Source organism: Athene noctua, chromosome 5, assembly GCF_965140245.1.
Source record: "Athene noctua chromosome 5, bAthNoc1.hap1.1, whole genome shotgun sequence".
Lineage (NCBI taxonomy): Eukaryota > Metazoa > Chordata > Aves > Strigiformes > Strigidae > Athene > Athene noctua.
In genome coordinates this window covers 27,821,723-27,843,162 of record NC_134041.1, presented here as the reverse complement: position 1 = coordinate 27,843,162, position 21,440 = coordinate 27,821,723, and the positions used below count along the sequence as shown (strand labels likewise).

At 36.2% G+C, this 21,440-nt stretch overlaps 1 protein-coding gene across 1 annotated transcript in view; it reads left to right on the top strand.

The window, feature by feature from the left end:
• Positions 1-21,440, top strand: part of CDC73 (cell division cycle 73) — a 117,514-nt gene that overhangs the window by 11,616 nt on the left and 84,458 nt on the right. Inside the window, exons 7-9 of the mRNA XM_074906769.1 lie at positions 562-778; positions 13,788-13,886; positions 15,159-15,237. Of these exons, the coding sequence (XP_074762870.1) occupies positions 562-778; positions 13,788-13,886; positions 15,159-15,237 (395 nt within the window). The remainder of the gene's footprint in view (positions 1-561; positions 779-13,787; positions 13,887-15,158; positions 15,238-21,440) is intronic.

Genomic DNA, 21,440 nt, shown 5'->3' with positions numbered 1-21,440 from the left:
CAGATAAAGGTGTTGCACTCCTGGACTGAACTGAGCTACCTCAAACACAGTTTGATGTGGACAAAGTTCCTACCATCTGTTGTTTGTTTGGCCTACATGCTCTGAAAAGGTAACACGTCTTCCGAGTGGCCAAGTCATGGAACAGCACCTCAGCTAAAATCTAGATTAATGCTTTGAAAACCTCAGAGCAGCCACTGATTGACTGACTAGACACAAAATTGTAATCCACTAAAAGTAATGGGGAGTTGAAATTCAGATGATGTAAATGGAAGTGTTAAGTCTCGATGCTTTACATTCGCAATCTTCTGCTTGTTACAGTTGAGATTAATTGATGGGTTTTGTGCTAATACTGGAACAGAATTTTTTGTCAGAAGTTTGGTTCTCATGCCCAAAACAAAACTGCCAAGCTCATGTAATCTTCAGGTATCTGTAAGGTGACTATTTTATGATTTATAGCATAGCCATAAACTTTAAGCAGGATGAAGCTACTCATTCACAGATTCTTTCAGAAGAATTGTTTGTGCAATTATTGAGTCTTTTCTGTAATTTCTGCTCGTTTAGGTCCTTGTCTGAAGCCATGTCAGTGGAAAAAATTGCTGCTATCAAAGCAAAAATCATGGCAAAGAAAAGATCGACTATCAAAACTGATCTGGATGATGACATAACTGCTCTTAAACAGAGAAGTTTTGTTGATGCTGAAGTGGATGTAACCAGAGATATTGTCAGCAGGGAGAGAGTATGGAGGACAAGAACTACCATCTTACAAAGCACAGGCAAGGTAATGCTCTGGATACCAAGCTATTTTTATGACGAACCACATTTTCTGTTACTAGTATTTCTATCTTGCTAACTATAGATGGCTGGAAGGGATTATACTTACTGTTCTAGGTAAAAGTATGCTTGGAGGGCTGTTGGCACAGTGACTGAAGTGTTTGTTCCTACCTCATTACAGTTAAGCCTAAAATGTATCCCAGAATACTTGCTGCACCCATTAAAAAATACCAAGTAATTGCTTAATTCCTCTTAAAACAAAGCTGGCTTGAGCTGTACAATTGGGAGGGCTGTGTGGAAGTACCTGTGGGTTTGAAAGTGTCAAAAGTGGGCAGTCACTGATAGAAGTAGCAACATGTGTACACTGAAAAGTCTAAAGACTCTTCAGCTGCTAAAAAACACGAAGTAGTAAGGATAGAAAATGCTAAAATGAAAACCTGGAAAGTGTTACCATGAGGGGGCTTTTCTATACATTTTTGTCCCTTCATGCTGCTTTAATCCCTGTCTTTAACTGCAATTGGTTATGTGCCATCTCAAACATTATTGCAAGCTTGACAGCTTGTTCTCTTTGGATGGTTAGGCTTTCTTTATTGCAGTCATACTTGGCAATACATTTCTCAAGGAAGCAGTAAGTCAGTTTCTGACAGATTGCAAGTGTGTGTTTTCCTGAGGTTATTGCTGAGTTGCATCCTTTGCCTTCACTACTTCAAGTACTGTCACAGGAAAACGATGTTTAAAAGTAAATGAAGTCCCAGTTTTCATTTATCTTATTTTTAATAGTATTTTACATAGCGTTCATTTTCACAACCTGGTTTCATGGCATTAGGGGCAGAATAATTTCATTCCTGAGTTCTAGGGTATTTACTGGGTATGTGGCATGTGCCTGCATGCCACATGCAGAGTGAGTGTTGCTTCCTTGACACTGTGAGATTTGTAGCAATCTCACTGCTGAGCAGTTGATAAATGGGTAAAAGCCTTTAATGTTTTAGTCATCAGAATGTTTATACTGAAGGAATCTGGATAGCTTTTTCTCCTTTAGTGAATTATTCATAGCGTTCATACCTTTACATGTCTTCCAAGGGAAACTTGCAAATATACCAGGGAAAGAGTTTTATTGTAATATCCTTGTAATAATAGTGAGATGAGGTAGTGATTTTAAGCAAAACCTAACACAGGTAGGAAGACATGAAATAAGAGATCAAGGTTGTTCTTGGACTCCAACATGCAGTTAGTTTGGCTAGCCTGATGAATATAATAGGCGTAATAGCAAGTCCTTATTTCTGTGTGTGCAGGATTGCAGGAGCATGCTTGGCAGTATGGACAGAAATTACTAAATTTTAATGTTTATATTTTTGTTCAAGTAACAGTGAGAGTAAGTAAATGGGAAAACATCACTTGTTACCCAGGGCTGTGATGTATCAGCTCAGGGGTTTTTGTTTGTAGGTTGGTTGGGAAGGTTGTGGGGCTGCATTTTTTTGTTCGTTTTTGGTTTTTAGGGTTTTGTTGTTTGTTTTTTTAAAAGAACCTTGGTGAAGACATTCTCAAAAGTTGTTCGGAAAATCAGATATGTTCTCTTGGGCAGATCATTCCTTATCTACTTGCCTGTTCATTTAAAGGATTTTGATCAGGGAAGCATGATACCTCTCTGCAAATGCTGTTTTGAGTTTTCTGTGTGATACTTGAATTGCTAATGTGCCTGATAATTCTTTTTATTATAAGTTTTCACTATCTGCTTGGTATAGATCTATCTGCAGTCTCTGAAATCCTCCTAGACCAAACTAAAATTGACTTAAACAGTAGTTTACCATATAGTGTCTGACTTTTTAATATCTGAATTCTTTTAGTACTCCTGGATGAATGTTGACAAAGAGTGAGCATCCCAACATGTCAATTTTACTGGTTTTTTTTTTTTCTAAAAATTGCTTCAGTCTGAGGCAGCTCCTCAGGCTCTCTTCTCCACAGAGAAAAACTGTGTGTGAGCTTTCCCAGTGTTCTCTCTGAATCTTTGTTAAACTACAGATAGCTTAAGATGCAAAAGGAAAGCACCTAGGAAGATCAGGCCACAGCAAAAAGAAAATAATCTATCATCCTTATAATTTTTTCTGGCAGGTTTCCTCTGGTTTTGGTGTTTTTGAAAGCAAGATGCTCGTCAAAATTCTATGTAGATGGTAATAATCTTAATTGCATTTATGATATATTTACTCTTTCTCCTTTTGGATGCATTTTCTGATTCTGAAGTTTGCTTTTTACTTCAAATAGCCTTTTTTGGTTTACAGGATTTTTTTTTAAGTCTCCAGTGATGTAGAGGGTTTTTTTAACATCTTTAAAAGTTGTCATGATACTTGCATTCTGTCCTTTTAGGTGCTGGTTTTAATTATCTTTTGATAGCATCTTCAATGTTAGATAGCTCCACCTGCTGAATGAAGTTAGTGGTGTGTTGGTTGGGAGTTTTTTTCCTGGCTGTAGGGGATTTTTTCCATTTACAAGAACGTTGAATTTGAGTGCATTGCTGCTCCTGTTGTAGAATATTCTTCAGCAGCTGCCTTTCTTAAGTAGGTACTGTGGGTTAAATCAAGAGATGCTTTTGCTTTTGTACTTTGGCTGATTGCTCCAAGAAGCAATTATTTATGATAGCTACAGAATTAATTGCTGCATGGCTCCTCTTCTTGACACTTAGCCCACCTACAAAGTAACTTCAGTCTGGCATAGTTACTGTTCTTTTCTTTAGAAGCCTCTGTACTGTCCCATTCATATTGGCAATATGTCCTGAATGCTCTCATGATTTGAGACAGGTTATCATTCATTTACTATCATTCACTGGTTGTCATACATAGTTTATTTGACTCTCAGCTTTCTGGAATGCATCACACAGGTTCTTTATATATATGCCTTCCTCTGTTATCCTCTTTTGATCACATGTTGCATTAATTCCTGGCTGTCTTTTATTGACTTTTGTGAGGTTCCTATTGTTTATAAAAAAAATCAGACATTATTTCAGTTCACTTGTCCTCTCCTTGTTTTTAAAATCACTAAAATTTGCATTTGTCTTCTTAATTATTTTTGTTTTGCTTGCAACCTTTTGTTGACGTATTTTTCTATGGTTTTCTGCCTGATTCTTAAGCAGTTCTACTTTCTTTTGGAAAGATTAATTGCTATTGGATGAGTCATCCTGCACTGTCTGTTTTAAGTATCTGTTGGCCTTCCCAAAGTGTGAAGTGTAGTCTTCTAGATTTTGTGAATAATGTGATATTTTTATGTAATCACTTCTCGAGCCAAATTACATCTGTTTAGTCTAAGGGTTTTTTTCCTCTCATAGTAGCATAATTTTAGAACTATTTGAGAGGATATATTGTTTAAAGCAATTTAATTTCAGGTTTGGCTAAAGGCATGCTACATAACATTGCTGTTTTGGTGAGTCAACTGACAGTCTAACCAATTGAAAATTTAGTCAGATTTCAAAAGCATTAAACTACCTGATGCTAGAGCTGCTTCTGAATTCCTTTACCATTCTTTTCACAGCCACACTTGTTGGGGGCTTTAACAAATTAATCTCTTCTGTTTGTCCTCACTCTCCATGCAGTCTAATTCTTATTCTTAATCTTCACAAACACACACAAAAATCAGGGTAAGGGAATTGCTCTCTTCAGACCTGATACAGCTGGATATTCTTGGGGAGAGAAGTTTAAAGAAGAGAAAGTGAAAGTGATTTAATCTGTAGATTGATATTTGAACAAGGTGCGTTGCTGCTGTTCACTGTTTTGGGTTTTTTGGTGTGTGGGGTTTTATTTGGTATAAAGCAGACACAATAATTTCACATGCTTACTTACATCATGTTAGAAGGGTATGAATGAGTTCTTGATTATGTAGTCAAGCCATTGACTATGGAACTTGTTTCTGGAAAACAGATTAAGTTTGTCAGATATTTATATATGTTAGATCAGTTTGAACTGAAATACTGTCTGGTGAAGATATGTCAGAATCAGTTTTGATACATTCAAACCTGCAGATCTTAGGGGAAAACAGTATTACTTCTGTAACTTTTTTACTCAGAGAACCTTTGTATATAGAACTGGGTATCTTCTCTGGTACCTGACGTTTTGAACCCATACACAGAATATTTACCATCATAACTGTTCAGAGTGTTAAGTTTTGAATTACTGCTTTGCAGAAGCTTCAATTCTGTTGTGTACGTGTTCTTAGATAAATGTCTGCCTGTTTTGTAAAACAAACCATTGAACATGTAGAAAAAACATGTGTTTAAACTGAAAATGATCGCTTTCTTTCATGTCCTTCCTCTATTTTTCCTTCCTGAAAAATCATTTGATTTCTATAATCTCCTGTAGCAGGCTTCAACAATCTCTTCTGAAAGAAAAACGTCCTCATTCCATTTCTACTATAAATGTGTTTGTGGCACTTGAATTCTTCCTATAGGAACAAATTCAAGTAGCCTAAGCAGGAGTTTCATCATTCACAGGTGTATTTGGAGAGTATATTTTTTCTGGTGACTGATATACTTGATTTAAAAAATTTTTTTTTTAATCTCTCAGATTGCTCAGAAATATTTCTTAGCTAAGCAGCATGATAACTGGGTGGGCTGGGTTAAACATGCTCTACTTGTGTGTAGAGAAATCTTAAAACTGGAATCTTGGAAATGCACTAATACTGGCCTTGTGAATTTATTACTATTTTAAATGAACCAGTGTTCTTATAGGAGTAGTGAACTCTGAGCATTTCATTTCCTTGTAGGGTGTGGTGGGTTGACCTTGGCTGGACACCAGGTGCCCACCAAGCTGCTCTGTCACTCCCTTCCTCAGCAGTACTGGGGAGAAGAAAATAAGATGGAAAAAACCTCATGGGTCAAGATCAAGGCAGTTTAATAAAAGCAAAAGATGCCCATGGAAGCCAAGGAGAGCAGAAGGTATATCCTGTACTTCCCATCAGCAGGCAGTGTCCAGCCACTCCCCAGGAAATAGGGCTTCAGCATGCATGGCAGTTGCTCTGGAAGACAAACATTGTAAATAGCAAATGCCCCCCCCCCCCCCTTTCCATTAGCTTTTATTGCTGAGCACAAGTCATATGGTATGGAATATCCCTTTGGTCGCTTTGGGTCAGGCGTTCTGGCTGTCTCACCTCCCAAGATCTCACTTACCCAGCCCACTGATGAGGGGGGAGTATTGGCCTTGATGCTTTGTCAGCCCTGCTCAGCAGTAGCTGAAACACTGGTATGTTATCAACACCTTTGTAGCTGCCAATGCACAGCACAGCACTGTGTGGGCTGCTGTGGGGAAAAATTACTCCATCTCAGCCAGGCCCAATACATAGGGATATGCTAGAGAGGCAGTTGCAGATATATTAGAATTAACTTTTCTCAAGCGAACTCTAATCCTGTGTACAGGAGAAATAACATAATAGATCCTATCAAACATATGGGAAGTCTTAAAGTTTATTCCCCATAACCTTTCTAAATCACTTTAAGAATCTGAAATAGTGGCTATGTGCTCTTCATGTATGTGTCCATACACAGACACACATTTTTGTATCTGTGTGCTGCAACTACATGGGACTTGTCCAGCTGCTGGTTTTGTGGATTTCTTGGCCTCTTTCAACAGATCTGCAAATCGCTTCTTTACTGTCTTCGCTGAGCCTTATGTAAGTCTTTTGAAGGCATTGCAAGGCACTAGAAGTCTCGAGTGACCTGTATGGCATTTTAACCTTGTGTGTCTGGGTATGTTCCAAGGAAAAGCACTGAAGTTGAACCATGTAAGTTGGATGTGAGAAATCTGAATTTGAGGTAAACATTTTTAAAATGGAATTAGCTGAAATGAAAGCATGATCAGATGTGGGCTCCTTATGCAGGTATCTGTTAATAATGAAAAAACTATTTAGAGCATTAAAACTTGATATGGGATCAGAGTTATTTGAAACTTGGTCCTTCTGGTTTCATAACCTTTCAGTCATGAAATTGTATCTTGTCAGTATAAGGTTGTTACTTTATGCACATATTACTTGCTAGTTCTAATTTGAAATGTTGAAGCAAAGGTGTCATTTATTACTTGTTGTTGCTTCACTTCTGCAGACTGACCAATTTGATTCTCTCACTATCTGGGTAGTTAATCTTTTCCTTGCCTAGTATTTACCAAAAAATTAAGAGAATATTCTGAATTATGTCTTTTTAATATGTAAACTTGTTGGTTTTCCTTTCTAATAAAGTAGCAAGTAAGTCTGAATCAAATAAAACGTTTTTCTGCCTTAATCCTGATATTTTGATATTCTCTGTTTCTATGCGAGAGACTCAAACTAGGCTATCCAACACATATTTTTCTTAAGATGTGCTTTGAAAGCAAAGGTATCTTATTTTCCATAACAAGTGATTTGTTTAAATAAATATGGTTTTTTTAAAAAAACCCTTCATAACTTTAAAGATTTGATATGTTTAATTATCACAGTCCTGTTGTAGTATACTAGTTATGTATACTTTTCTTTGGAAAAATTGATGCCCAGTGTATTGTGTATCCATAAAAAAGGGCATTAGGGCATTAATACAGAAGGGAATGGACTCAGCTCTAACTTCGTTTTATAGAGTATGACTGTGAGTTGTATGTATTAAATTCCATAGTCTTGATTTTTATTTTCCCACTGCCCTGTCCTTAGCTCTTCTGGGTATGTTTGTGTGTGTGGCAGTGAGAAGTCCAGAACTGAGTAAGATGATAGGAGTTTATAGCTGACCTAGCTAGAAGGATTAGTGCTTTCCTGGTATGTGCCATTTACCTCGGATGTAACCCACAATTGCAAAATTATGTAATACAGTGTCTTGTTCTTAACAATTTCAGAATGTTATTCATTTGTGGTTTTCTGTATTCCTATAAGTAAGTATTAAATAGCAAGATTCTTCATTCTTCCCCAAATCTCATCTTTATGGGGGTAAATATTTTTAGTTTTGTTTTAGCACCTGGAAAATATTACCACTGCAGTTAGTATTTGCATACTTAAATTTTAAAATTAATGTCTTTTATTTGTAGGGTTTATCCTCTTAACAGTAACTAACATATTTGAAGTAAATGCTGTGAGAAACTGCTCTGTCAATTACTTTCAGTTCTCATATTTTTGTTCTGATACCTTTTGAGCATTCTTACTAGTGAAATCACTTGTGAAGGAATCAATAGTTATAATCACAATTTCAGTAAACTCTTTTATATGATCTTGTAACTGGAAAATATATGAATTAAAATAACTTTATAGCAAGACTAATACAGTATTTTAATCAATTCACAGCTAAAAGGTCTGAGAGTAAAATTTTGGATATTTTAAAAGAAATTATTTGTCTGTAAAAGCAACTTTATTTATGGTCTCTAGGTGGCAGGATTGTTCTATGTTCCGGAAATTCACAATAGTGGTGAATTTAATAGAATTGAAAAGGTGAAGGTGTGCCAGGTTAATAGCAACTATTATCCTCATTAGTGCTTTCAAATGGAACAGTTGTATGGTTTTAGAATGGCTGTTGCACGAGTGTAATGGCATAGTGTAGCTTGAGTTACTAAACTCCACTTTATCCTATACTAGTTTCTTTAGTAAAAGTGGGAAAACTGTTAAATATTGCTACTAGGCATTAGTGCTGATGTTTTGAATACAGCACTGAAAGATGGGCCAGATGAGAAAAATTGTGTTTTTACTGAGCACTAATGAATATTAGTTTGTGAGTAGGTACCTTGAATTTGTCAGAAAAATCTGTAGAATAAAGTATTACGTTTCCTAAAAAAACCCTGAGGTCAGCTGTAAAGTAACTTCGCTATTCTTAAGCACTACTTCTGTATAAAAAAAATGTATTTCCATATGCTCGTTCATAGGAAGAATAAACTCAAATTATGTACGAGGGGGATTATTGAGCAGATTTTATGCTGTGCGGTGTCTTCAGGAGATTATGGTGTTTCTGCTCTTTTATACTTCGGAATTAGTCTATGTGCTATTCCAAATTAAATGTTTCAGTTGTCTTTCATATAATACTCTTGCTATAAAAATTTAATGAAGATAATGTGGAACAAGTAAGGAGTACTGAAAATAATCCACAAATACACAGGGCTAATAACTATGTTACCAGTTCAGTGCAGTAGACTATAGTAATACTTAAATGAACTTTTTGACTGGAACATAAAGAAATGGTATGTGATTACCAGAGTAACTTTTGTGAAAGGGAGTGTCTGATTTTCGTGTTTTTCCCCCAGCAGTTAGTAACAAGTTCTGTTTTATGAATAGTTTTTTTATAGGTTCCCTAATCTGACAGTTTAAAAAAATTAAGTCATGTACTCTGCTTCAGTTAGCTATAGAAATTCCAGTACTTTATTGCAAATTTCTAAAACTACTGTTGTTTTGAAAGCACAGCTAAGACGACCTATTTATATAGGTGGTTCTTTTTAAAATTGACTGTGTGGTCATATGCTTGTTGTATGATATACTGTAGTATGGTATGTAAAGGTCAAAAGGGTATGGAGAATAGTTTTGAGAGGTACTGTGAGTTCTCTGCAAACATGCCTGTCAGTGCAGTTGAGCATCTTGTGCATCTGACATGTTACTCAAATGAAAGCAAATAAAGAAAATGGGAGATGTGTATGTGCCTGCAATTCAAAAAGGGGGATTTATTTCATTGCGACTATAGAATTCAAGATTGTGTTTCTAGATGTGGCCTTTATCTGAAGGGTTCTTATGTAAGGAGAGGACAGATGCTGGGTCAGAAATGATGGAAATGTTTATGGTCTGAATAAGCACAGTGCAGAGAATACCAATAATTCGCATAGCCATTCTACCAGTATATTTGCATGCTTGCAGTTGCTTGCAGCTGTCCCTGAATATCAATCTTGCTTATGTCCAACCTTTGATTCTGAGGGCAACCTAGAACACAATATAAAATGCAGCGCTTTAGGACTGTCTTTAAATTAGAAGAGCGAGGAGGAGAGAAGATGAACTTCAGTGTTGGTGAACAGTTTACATACAGATTCTTAGGCATAGGAGAGTGATGCCTTAAATGAAGGACTCCAGATTTAAGTGTGTGCTCTAAATTGAAATGTGCGAAATATTTTCATCTAAATACACAGTTCATCAGCTCATGTTCCATATGAACTTTTAAAAAAACCTTCTGCTGTAATTTCACAAGACCACCTGAATAGTGTTTACACTTTTCATGTCATGCAGTACATAGGAATTGCTGAAAACGTGTTATGGGAACATGTCATTTCTGGTACAGCATCATGCCTTTCAGTCTGTCAGTGGCTCCAAAGGACCTCACAGTATGTCTGAGCATATCAAGCAGACATGTAAAGAAGTGTGGTAGAGGCTTGATACTTCCTTATCCAGCCCTGTTATAAAAGTTTGGACAATGTTTATAGCGCTCTGCAGCTCTTGATCATCCTGGAAAACATGCCCATCAAGAAGTCCTTATTGTCACCTCAAATAAGAGTGTATTTCAATTTATATGGCTGTTCCAAGGCTCTTCTCTCTCTGCAGTGAAATACCAGACTGGAAAAAACTGATTAAAAATTGTTTACAATTTAGATAAAGTTTTGAAACCGTATAACTCATCCTGTCTATATGCTTCTAGTTTTATATGATAGATTTAATTTTAAATATTTTGCTCATATGATTGAGATAGTGTACTTTGCCATATTTTTTTTACGTCAAGAATTGGTTTCTATGAAGTTGAAATCATTATTACTCCTTGATCATTATTAGAAATAATATTTAATATTTTTTTTGCTAACTTGATAAAAGTGCTATTGTGACTAGAAGTCTTTGTTAATGAGCATTAGGGTTATGACTAGTTACAGAAATTAAAGACAGGTTGCAGAACGAAGATAGCAATTTTTTAGAATAATTTGTGGTATCTTTAAATGGAAGTATTTTTGTTACAAAAGGAGTCTTGTTAATGATGTAGCTTCATTAATTCTTCCCCAGCAGAGCAGGCTGATCTTACTTGCTCTGGTATTTCTCCTCAAACAGCCTGGTGTTAAATTAACACCAGTGACAGTAACTTGACTTGCTGTATGTTAGTCACTATATTGGCAAAGGATAGAGCATCGGTGCCAGTAAATTTTGAGAATTTATGTACTGTTGCAGGCTTTCTTACAGAACCTGTGTGACTCTTTCTTTAAGATGATTGACTATGTCTGACCATAGCTGCTCTTATTGATTGTCTTTTGGCTATCATTGTTTTCCTTTCCAATTTACATCTCACGTGTGAGTCTTCTGTTTAGAGGAATGAGGGAGGATGGGCAGGAAAACCTATTATGATAGGGCTTTATTTAAGACAATATCAAAAGCCTGATTTGGTAGCTGCTGAAACATTTTGCCTTTTTTTTTCTTCCCCCTTTCTTCTCCCCCAATGTAATGAGCTATTGTTGACTCCAACCGTGTCTACGCCTAATAAAGAGAGCTTTCATGGGAGTAGCAGTGCTGTAGGCAGCTAACAAGAAGAATCAGTGGAATAGTCCTTTTACATACTAAGGATTTTCTTAAGCATTGTTTTTGAAACATATTCAGGGTTTTTTTTAAGATATAGTGCAGAGAAACAGATTTTTTTTTTTTTTTTCCTTTCTCTGCTTGTCCTCCACATCAGTTTTTGGTAATAAAAATGTTGCACTTAGTATTAAGTTAAACTAAATCTAGGGCAGAAGCTAGGGGATTTTCATATGCTGATCTCTGAAGGGATGAACAATGAAAATTTAGCAGTCTTGCAACTCTGCAGGGCTTTGCAAATCAGTTGGTACCTGCAGTGGACTTCCTGCTCGATCATTTTTCTGTCACAGTAATGTAATCCCACATCCCCAACCAAGCCAGTGAACAGCAAGATGATGATCCTGTTTTGAGTGCTTGTTAAAACACTGCTGTGTTTTCCCCCTTTCAAACAGATAGTGCTTGTGGTCTTGGGAGACCTACATTTTCATGCTGTGGGAAGAAAAGACATCAACAGGAACACTTTGTAATTCCATGCTTATTATCAACTTCTTATCAGCAAATGAAAGAAAATCCTGTGGTGTTTTTTACCTGAAAGAATTTAAAATTTGGTCCTAGATGTGCAGTTTCAGACTGCTAAAATCTGAGATGCTAAAATGCCTTTGACAAATTCATAATTTGAAATTTAAGCTCACTTTAAGACTATGTTAACTGTAGGTTTTATGAATGAAATAAGGATGTGAAAGCTGGTTGTAGCTTCCTTGTGACTGAAGGAAGACTTGGCTTATACATGGACAATCACTTAAAATCTCTCTTCTTGTTACTTAATTAGTTTCAGCTCCTGAATTTCTGAAGACTGAGTAGCTTGTTGTTTCCAAAAGACAGTATATGATAAAGCACAGCAGTGACAAGAATTGTGATTGATATACTGCCCAGTCCACAGTTTGGGAGAAATCTCTGAATTCCTAGTAAAAGCGTGGTTTAGTCTTATTTTCTGAAGAACAGAGCTGATTTTGGGTATCCTTGTATAATTTATATGTGCATAGCTCACAGCTCTTTAAAGGGTTTTATTCCCCTAGGATTCTTCTGACTGAAAAGAACTTCACATACGGTTTTGTGTGAGTTCTTTGAGTCTTTGTGAAAAGAACTGGGTTTGCTGAAGGAATTGCTTTGCCTTTGCAAGTGGTTTCTGGTGGTCTTCCAGTTCCTGCCCCGCTGGCTTGGAGCAGACTGTCAACATGCTGACTGAGGTCAAGCGAACAAGCTTACAGCTTTCTCTAAATGATTTCTACAAAATTCACCCCAGAATTCTTCCATTTGTAATTCATTAATTTGTTCTTTAATGCCAGTGGTGTTAATTAGCACCACTTCAGTGTTAGTATACAATACTAGAAGAATCTAAGCATTTTGTGAATACTTCAGACTGTTCTGAACCAGTACAAAATTGATCCTTAGTTGATAAAAGGTTTCTTTTACTGATGAACTATTACTGAAAATTGACAATAATGACATTGTGTACACATATCTTTATAGCTTAAAATGCCTATTGAGTAGTAATGTAATAAGCATATGCCTTTTAAAAGTTTAATTAGCATGTATGTTTTTGTTTAGAATAAAGCAGTCCTTCTAATATTACGAGGAGGAATGTGTTTTAAAAACCTTGATATCATTTACTCAGTTGTGCCTCTGACTTGTTTTTCTGACAAAACACTGCATAAAGTTAGTAGAATTATCTTGGATCGCTCTTGAATCGAGGATTTGTGAATGTGATTTCTGTACTTGCTTCCGCCAATTTAAAATGAAAGGCTCTACTGCTTAAATTACTTGCTGCCAAATGGAGTGAAGTTGTAGTTCAAGATAAATATTAAAAGAACTGCACCACAATGTGATGGGGTTGTGCCTGTGAACCATTAACAACCAATTGAAGCATGTTTTACTCTGCTCAAGAGCCTTGCTGGCAAGTGCAGGAGGTGGCTGCCTGTCTGCCTTGCCTCAGCTGCTCTGTGCAGGTTCAGGGAAAGCCTCCCGTGGGTTCGTAAGGACTCTTCCCTAAAAGCAGCTGAACATGCTTGGGTGGAGGAAAGCTTCTGGTAGTGCAGGGTTGTGACTGAGACATCCCATCAGGAGGCCAAACATAAGCAGACAGGCTGTCATGAGTGGATACATACCTAGGCTTCCAAGATGAGACTTGTCTTACTTTTACTTGAGTAAAAGTTTTTCCTTCTTGCTACAGCATGAAGAGTTCCAAAGGGACTGTAAGGGCATATGGTATTTGAGAGGAGAGAAGATCACAAATGCTTTTTGAAGGATTTGGTTTACCTTGTGGTATAATGAAGCCAGTTAGATTTAGCAAGTTTGGGCCTTAAAGAACAGGGGGTAGCAATTATGCCTTAAAACTCTTTATGTTTGGATCCCACCACAGAACAGTAATCAGAAAATATCTATTAAGAAAATTGGTGCACTAGTTTTGTTGTTCTGTGAAGCACAAGTTAACCAAATGGTGTCTTGACCTGTGTTACTGTTATATGAAACGCAGATAGTCAGCAAGGTTCACAGGTATCTGATATGTTTTTCAGAACTTTGCCAAGAATATTTTTGCAATTCTTCAATCAGTAAAAGCCAGAGAAGAAGGCCGAGCACCTGAGCAAAGGCCTGCACCAAATACAGCACCAACGGTAAGAGCAGCCACTTGATGCCTATGAAGGCTGCAACACCAAAAGTGAGAGTAGAGTGTCTTGTCATTATTAAATATGAAATTTGTTTTGATTTAGTTCCAAGCAATGCGCAACTTTCAAGCATAACTTCACAGATATTCTTTGACTTAAATTACTTTTATTGGTATTTAGAGTTTTGAATATATTACTTTAATTTGTTCAGTATGTTCTTGTTACATAGCGATTAAACTGCTAGTGCCAGCTTCTGCATCTATCAAACACTAGCGACATCCTGCATCTATTTGCAAAAAATGTATTAGATGTGACTACTGCCATTTCAAACAAAATGTTTTGCTGCTTTTCTGACAGATAGGGTAGCAAATGTTTAAGAATCTGGAACATGACTCATGAGTGGGAACAGCTTGAACCAGCTTTCCTATGCCTGTAATAAATCAGGAGGACAGACTTAGAGCTTTATTGTTCAAGTCTATCTAGGTATTGGACAAGATAAGTTTTCTATTGTGGTGTTTACTATTGAGTTCTATTAAACCTAACATATTCTTGAACTCGGTGGCAGTCTGCTGTAAAAGCTATTTAATTATACTCCGATTTGGTTTTGTTGCTACTGCATTTAAGAACCAACTAGATTTAAATAGCAAGATGGATTCCAACATTTAAATAATTACTTTATGTTGAATTTTGTAAATTGTGCATGGGACTGTTCAAATGTCCCATTCAGAATAGTTGTGAATACATAACTAAACCATCCACAAAAAAGATTGAGTTAGTATTTAGTGTGCCTCTAGATTGGCGCTTTTAAAAACTTTTTTCCCAGAATGCCTTTTTTCCTCCAAATTTGTTTTTATTCTGTAGGTTTAGCAGAATTTTAGCTTAATCAGGCTGGCAAGGAACATTTTGTGTGTGTGGCTGAAGGCTTAATCATGAGTTGTCAGTTGACAGGTTTTTTTTTTCCACTGCTAGTTCTTGAGATATTACAAAAACTCAGTGATTTCATAAAATTTACAGATTTTAGCTAATGTAGTTTGTTACTGCTACTTTAGTTTTTGCCTCAGGCTGTTGTCATTGCTTTCAGTATGTACTTCTAAAGTCTCTTTCTGTAAGAGGATGAGTGAATGTTGAAGAGAAACATCAGAAGTTTTCAAATGCATTGAAACTCCTACAAAAGTGAACTCATTTTATACTCTTGAGTAGTTCTATGTAATGCTTTATGAAGCTCAAAAATCATCAGACATCTTTTTGTATGTTTTACAAATCTTATTTAACCTGTTTTAGGATCCCACTTTACGAAATAAGCAACCTATTCCAGCTGCCTACAACAGATATGATCAGGAAAGATTCAAAGGCAAAGAGGGTAAGTTCATTGTAATGCTTCTTTTAAAAGAAAAAAAAAAATTGGGAAATGAAACTGATGTATAAAGTGATTTTTCTGTGCTGTTACTTTACAAACCTATGAAAAGACAAAAAAAGAGCTGTAACTATGACTAAAGATAGCTTTTCCAAGTAATAAAGTCTAAAAATATGATTTATTAGAAATTATTTCTACCTGTTAGCAAGCAAACTTGAAAACTTAAACCCAGAACTTATTGGGGGAAAAAAATTAATTATTTATTTTGGGAATGTCATATGCAATTAATAAAAAAAAGCAGAACTGTAAATATGACTGTCAGGTGCATAAAATGAAATAGATTGCCTGTCCTCCAACAATCACAGTTACTTTACAAGTTGCTTCCAGTAATTACAAGTAAATATTATTAGCTTGTTACGTCTCTTTAAATTACAAAACAAGCCGTTAACAGCAGTGCAAAGTATTAGCTCCCTTCTGGAGAGAAGATGGAAATAATCTACAATATTTAAGATTTCTAACTTTGAAACAGGGTGGAAGGTTAAACTGCATGATGATTTTCCTTCTAACTCAACATTTTTCTTCTGTCCCCCTTGCTTTTTTTTAGTCTTTGGTTTTACTGCAAGTTGTAGTTATATTTGTGTCTTGGTGTGGTTTTATTTTGCAAATTTTGTGTTTGTTGTGGTTGGATGGTTTTGTGTTTCTTGCCAGAGGGCAGGGAAATTTCGTACACTGCTCACTTGTCTCTTCTAGTTCTCAAAGTATCATTCTGTTTAATGAAACATCGTATGCTTGCTTCTGAGGGCTTTCTTTCCTGCCTGCAAGAGTTTACATGCTGCTAAATGCCATTTTATACTGTAGATGGGCAATTCAGCTTGCATCTTTTAGAGTATTTGGTGGTGTCCAATTTAGTTCCATTTTTTGTTCAGGGAAACTGAATAACATTCATATGCCGAGTATGTGAATTCACAGATTTTGTGCAAGTGCTGTACTGTAGCTGATTGTCATCTCAATATAAAATTAACAAATAATCATTTTTACTATCTAAATAAATGAAAAGCAAGACTATATTATAGTGGTACTTGGATCTTCAGTTTTGATTGTGACTGAATAAAGAAAAGCATAAAATACAACACCAAGGAGAATTTCATGCCTTAAGAACCTTGTGAAGGTTATGTCTTCCATGCACCTCCTATTGGATAATGTATAAGATTTTTCATAATTAAGTTATTTAAAAAAAAAAAAGTTTTGTAAATATGCAGTTACATGTGAATTACATCCTTTAGGTTCATGGGGGTTTTTGTGTGTGAAACTTACTATAGGAAATTTGAGCAGATACCCTGTTCTAGTCTCTCAAAGTCTATTCCCTGTTGGCCTCAATATACTATTATTTCAGTGCAGTGATTTTTATTTACTACTACTAATTGAAAATTGCAGGGTGGGGTAGCAGAAAAAATCTGAAGGAGGGTATTTGCTAGCTTTTTCAGCATTGAAAAATAATCTACAAATAGCATCCATGAAGAAATTAATTGTTATAATAAGAGCCAAGGGAATTTGAGAAAGCAAGGAAGAAAAAAACCCAAACTAAACAACAAAACCAATCCATTAATATTTTTAGTAGTACTTCTTCAGTTTTCTTCTGATAGTATTTTAAATCTTCAAGACTCACTGTTGTGGTTTAAACCCAGCCAGCAGCCAAGTACCACACAGCTGCTCACTCACCCTCCCTCACTCAGGGCATGGGGAAGAGAACCAAGGGAGTAAAGGTAAGGAGACTTGTAGGTTGAGATAAAACCAGATTAAAAAATTGAAATAAATTATTTTTAATAATAATAGAAAATACAAATGGGTAATGCACAATGCAGCTACTCACCACCTGCTGGCCGATGCCCAGCCCATTTCTGGCTAGTGATCCCAGACAAGAGATCCTGAACTCACAATCTTGGAAGTGAGAGCCCCTCCTTCCCAGCCGACTCTCCTCTATATACTGAGGATGATGTTACATGATCTGGAATATTTCATTTCCCAGTTTGGGTCCAGTGCTTTGGCCATGCTCCCTCACAGCTTCTTGTACACCTTTATATGGAAGGGACATGAGGAGTTGAGAATCAAACAATTTTGAGTTTGATCTCAATCAAACAAAACAATTTTGAGTTTGATCTCAAAAGAATGTGTTTCAGATGCAAGATTGACTCATGAAAGGTATTGATACAGCATTTATGGAAGTTATGTAGAATTAGTAATTAACATCTGGATTTCTTAGGAGAGGACCTAGAGATATTTGAGATATCTTTCTCAGTTACAAATTAGAAAATAGCAAAAGATCTTATTTACTTTTGAGGTATTCTGTTAAAAAACTATAATGTTAAAATTTTAGTCTAACTAAAACTCACAGTGCAGGTAGTTTCTGAAAGCCTTAATTAGGCAGTGATGTTTTCCTGTGCTGTGCAACACTGGTATTATGATTAGCTTAAAACTGAACTATATACCTCACTTGCAATTGTATCACAAGGGAATAAATTCCTTAAAGGATTTTTAATTTAATTGCCCTGAAATTAAGACTTGGCCCCCAAATATTCCATGCAGAAGTGAGTTTGCAAGCAGAAATAGTCACCAATAAAAGTAAAATAACGCTTTTTTTGTTCCTTAAATACTATTTTTTTTTTTTTACACTTAATCTGATAAGAACTTGGAATTACATATGATTATGAAAAGCTTGCAGCATTGGGGATTTTTGGAAAGAAGTATGAAATAAAAGGATGGTTATTTAAGTTCTAGGTATAATAACTTTCTGTCTTTATACTTTTGTATCCATGTGTATTAGTAATGATGGATAACAAACACCTGGGAAAGCTGAACCCTTGAACCCTATAGATTTGTGTCACTCTGAAGGGTTTCGCTGTATGACTCTGCATGTGGTTGGCTAGAGCATGTGGAAGGGAGAATTGTATGATATGTGTGTAGTAATGATTTTGGCTGAAGATTGAAACAAAGCCAAGAAAGACAATGTCTCTAAGCTTTTGACCGTGTCTCACCAGTTTGCTCCTTCTTCAGAGGTATTGAAACTATTAGGAAGGATTCACGGTAGTCCTCTCTTAGTTACGGCTTAATGTTTATCTGCAGCTTCATGTAATACTATGGTATTCACGAACATTCAAACTTTAGGCAGCAAAGAGGTGAACTTTTTAATGTTTATATGGTTTAATACAAAATAGTTCCATTAACAGTCTTGTTCTTATCATAAACAATTCAAAGCTCATAGAGCTAAAATAGAGAATTTAGAGATTTTAACATGAGATGCATCAAGTAAACTGCTGAGTTGCAGCCAAATTTCTCTTTCTTCTTATGGATCATTATTCCTGATGTGGTGTGTCAGGATGCCTCTCTGGTTGGCTTACTTAAAATTTTCATGCCAGATGGGATAGGTGTTGGTGCTAGAATGATTTAGAATGCTTTAATAGTAAATGTGAGGGGGTTAGTAATTGTAAAGTACTATTCTTGAAGAGCAAATAATCAGTTACAACTGCTGTCAGGAGAACTGCTTATGCAGCCCTGAGTCAGTAGCTGGTAGCTTGCTCTCAAATGTGTGTATTGTTACTGCAGCTTTGGTTAGACAGGAGAGAGAAATCTTTCCTTTGACATTCTTAAAGTTCTGTGACACATGCCATAGGAAATGTATTAGAGTGTCTCTTGCAGTAGGATTCGTATGTCCTAGATATTTCCACAGTGGAAGAACATGTTACATGGCAGTGCACCCATCATGCTGAACTGTTGAGATGGTTTTGAGGTGAGGAGGTGAGCTCCCTGCAATTACTTTCCTTGACTGCTGTTTCCTTCTATTGGTTTTGTTTCTTCCAAAAGAGAAAACTGGCGGTCAGTGATGGTATCCTCTCTTCAACAACATAGAGCTCCATTCTGTGCTAAACTTTGGCTACGTTTCCCTTTGTAATTTCATTCCTTTCCTTTAAATTATTCCCTTTAGCTTTTATTAAGGTCACTTATTAATGTGCATCTTTACTAGTGGTATTTTATTCATGCCCCAGACCATCTTGTTCAGACTACAGTCTGTCATACCTTCTAGGGTAACACAATTTTTAAATTCTCGTCAGGATTTAAAAATTCTATGCCCAAATGTTATTTGACACTTAGGAAGGTATCTCGTGTCCTCTGCTTTGTGCCTCAGTGTTTGGTTTATAAGTACATTTATTGATGTATATGGTTTGCAGCTCAGCCAGTGGTAAACTTTGAGCTGTTGTGATTGTTCTGTAGGACATTCTAGGTAGTAAACTGTTTTGGATCCTATGGCTTGTTTTTTCCCAAGTTTATTGGGTGACTTTACCTGAGATCCTCCTTTTGATATGCTTGTTCCTCCAGTAACTCCACAGTGTGAAATAGCGCTGGGATGATAATCTTGAAGATTTAACGTTTTTGTGACCCGTTGAGTGCATCTCCCGGTATAGATGGCAAAGTAAAGTTTCTGTGTGCTGCTTTAAGTGTTAGGTCTTTAAGGTGAGTTCCAGGACCGTTGTTCTTGTTTGCCTGCTATTGTTGTTGTCAAGGTTTCAACATAGCAGAAAGCCAATTGTTATTAAAAAAAAAAAATTGTCCTATTTACTGTAAGTTAGAGAGGGTCTTGCTGTACAGCCACATGATTTCAGTCTGTAATAGTGAAAAGAACATTGTTTACTGCATCCAAGGGTTTTCTTCAGGAAAGCTTGCTGTTGACTTCCTGCTGTTGTCATTTATGTTTGAATTATTCTTGTAATTTTGTTGTATTTTCAAACATAGCTACAGTTTTTCAGACATATGCCTAGCTTTCGATCAGTCATAGGTTAAGCCTGGGCAAAAGAAAGTTTTTAAATTTGAAGTGACTTTGGACTATAAAATTTTTTCTCTCCTGTGAATTGTTAAGTAAGTTTCTTTACAAAGTATTTCCTCATTATAATAAGTATGTTCTTTTAACTTGTGTGATTTCTATTTACACAAGGAGAATAGGAGAACTGGTAGCAGAAGATCCAGAGTTCTGAAACATGGCTGCCTTGTTAGACTTTCATTTATTGCATTCATTTTCAAAGGTTGTAGGATTCTGCTTTTTTTTTCTAGCAGAGAATATGTGCAGGCATTTCAATTTTGGAAAGACTGCAGTCTATCTCTGTTTTCTGGCTTGGTGTGACCAAGTAGTTTGATAACTTTCAGTACTGTACATTCACTTCAGTGCTGGAAAACACACCCAGATTCATACTGTAATTTTATGAGTACTGTGAGAAACTTTTAAGAACTTTATAATTACTTGTAAGTTTATGGCTGAACTGTTATATACAAACTGTACAGAGAATTTTTTAAACTAATTAGTGTAGCGTGGAGATTTAGACATGAAACTTTTTAACTTGTACTTGTTAGGGTATAGTACTGAAAAGGACTGTTCAGTAAATCCTTATGTAGAATGAAATTTCAAGCCAGTGATTTAATTAGCATGGGTGTGGAGTAGGGTAGTGAATCACTTCCAGGCAGTCTGCAGAGCTGTTGCTATCTGGGGTTTGAAGAGTATACAGCTGAAAAAAGAAGTGGTTATTTAATCTTATTCATCCACAATTCAAACAGTCTTTAACTTGAGCTCTTCAGAGTTTCAGAGACATGGTCCTTTGTTCTGTTTCTGTTTCCTCGACTTCCTTCCAGAAACTCACACTGAGTCTTTTTAAAGCTGTTACTCTTTTGGTAATGTATCAGTGCTCAAGTTTGCACCTGGACTGGATGGCTAGAGCTGCAGCAGGTACAGAACCTAGAGGGACATAGAGCAGTGGGCTTTAAGCAAATAGAAGGCACTTTGAACATTAATGCTTGTATGCAAGGAAATGGAACATATGCCCAGAGGGTGATGGAGAATATAATTAGTCCAATAATCTGATGCAGTGGGGTACATACTTTCATTTCCAGGTCTAATTCTTTTTAAATGAGAGAAGGCACTCAGATTGATAGACAGTGATGCTAGAAAGGTAACTAGTGAAGAACCAAACTGGAAAAGTGTATGCTGCTTCTGACAGTCTTTGCATCATTGAACTGTGAAATTGTGATTATAATACATGCAATGACTGGAGATGAAAATATAGTCTTAATCTTAGCTGATGACAGTTTATGTTTTTGAAGCATTAGAATTCATTATTCATTGCTAGTTAATTGTGTTTAGTCTCTCAACATGTAGTTCTTAAGGCCCT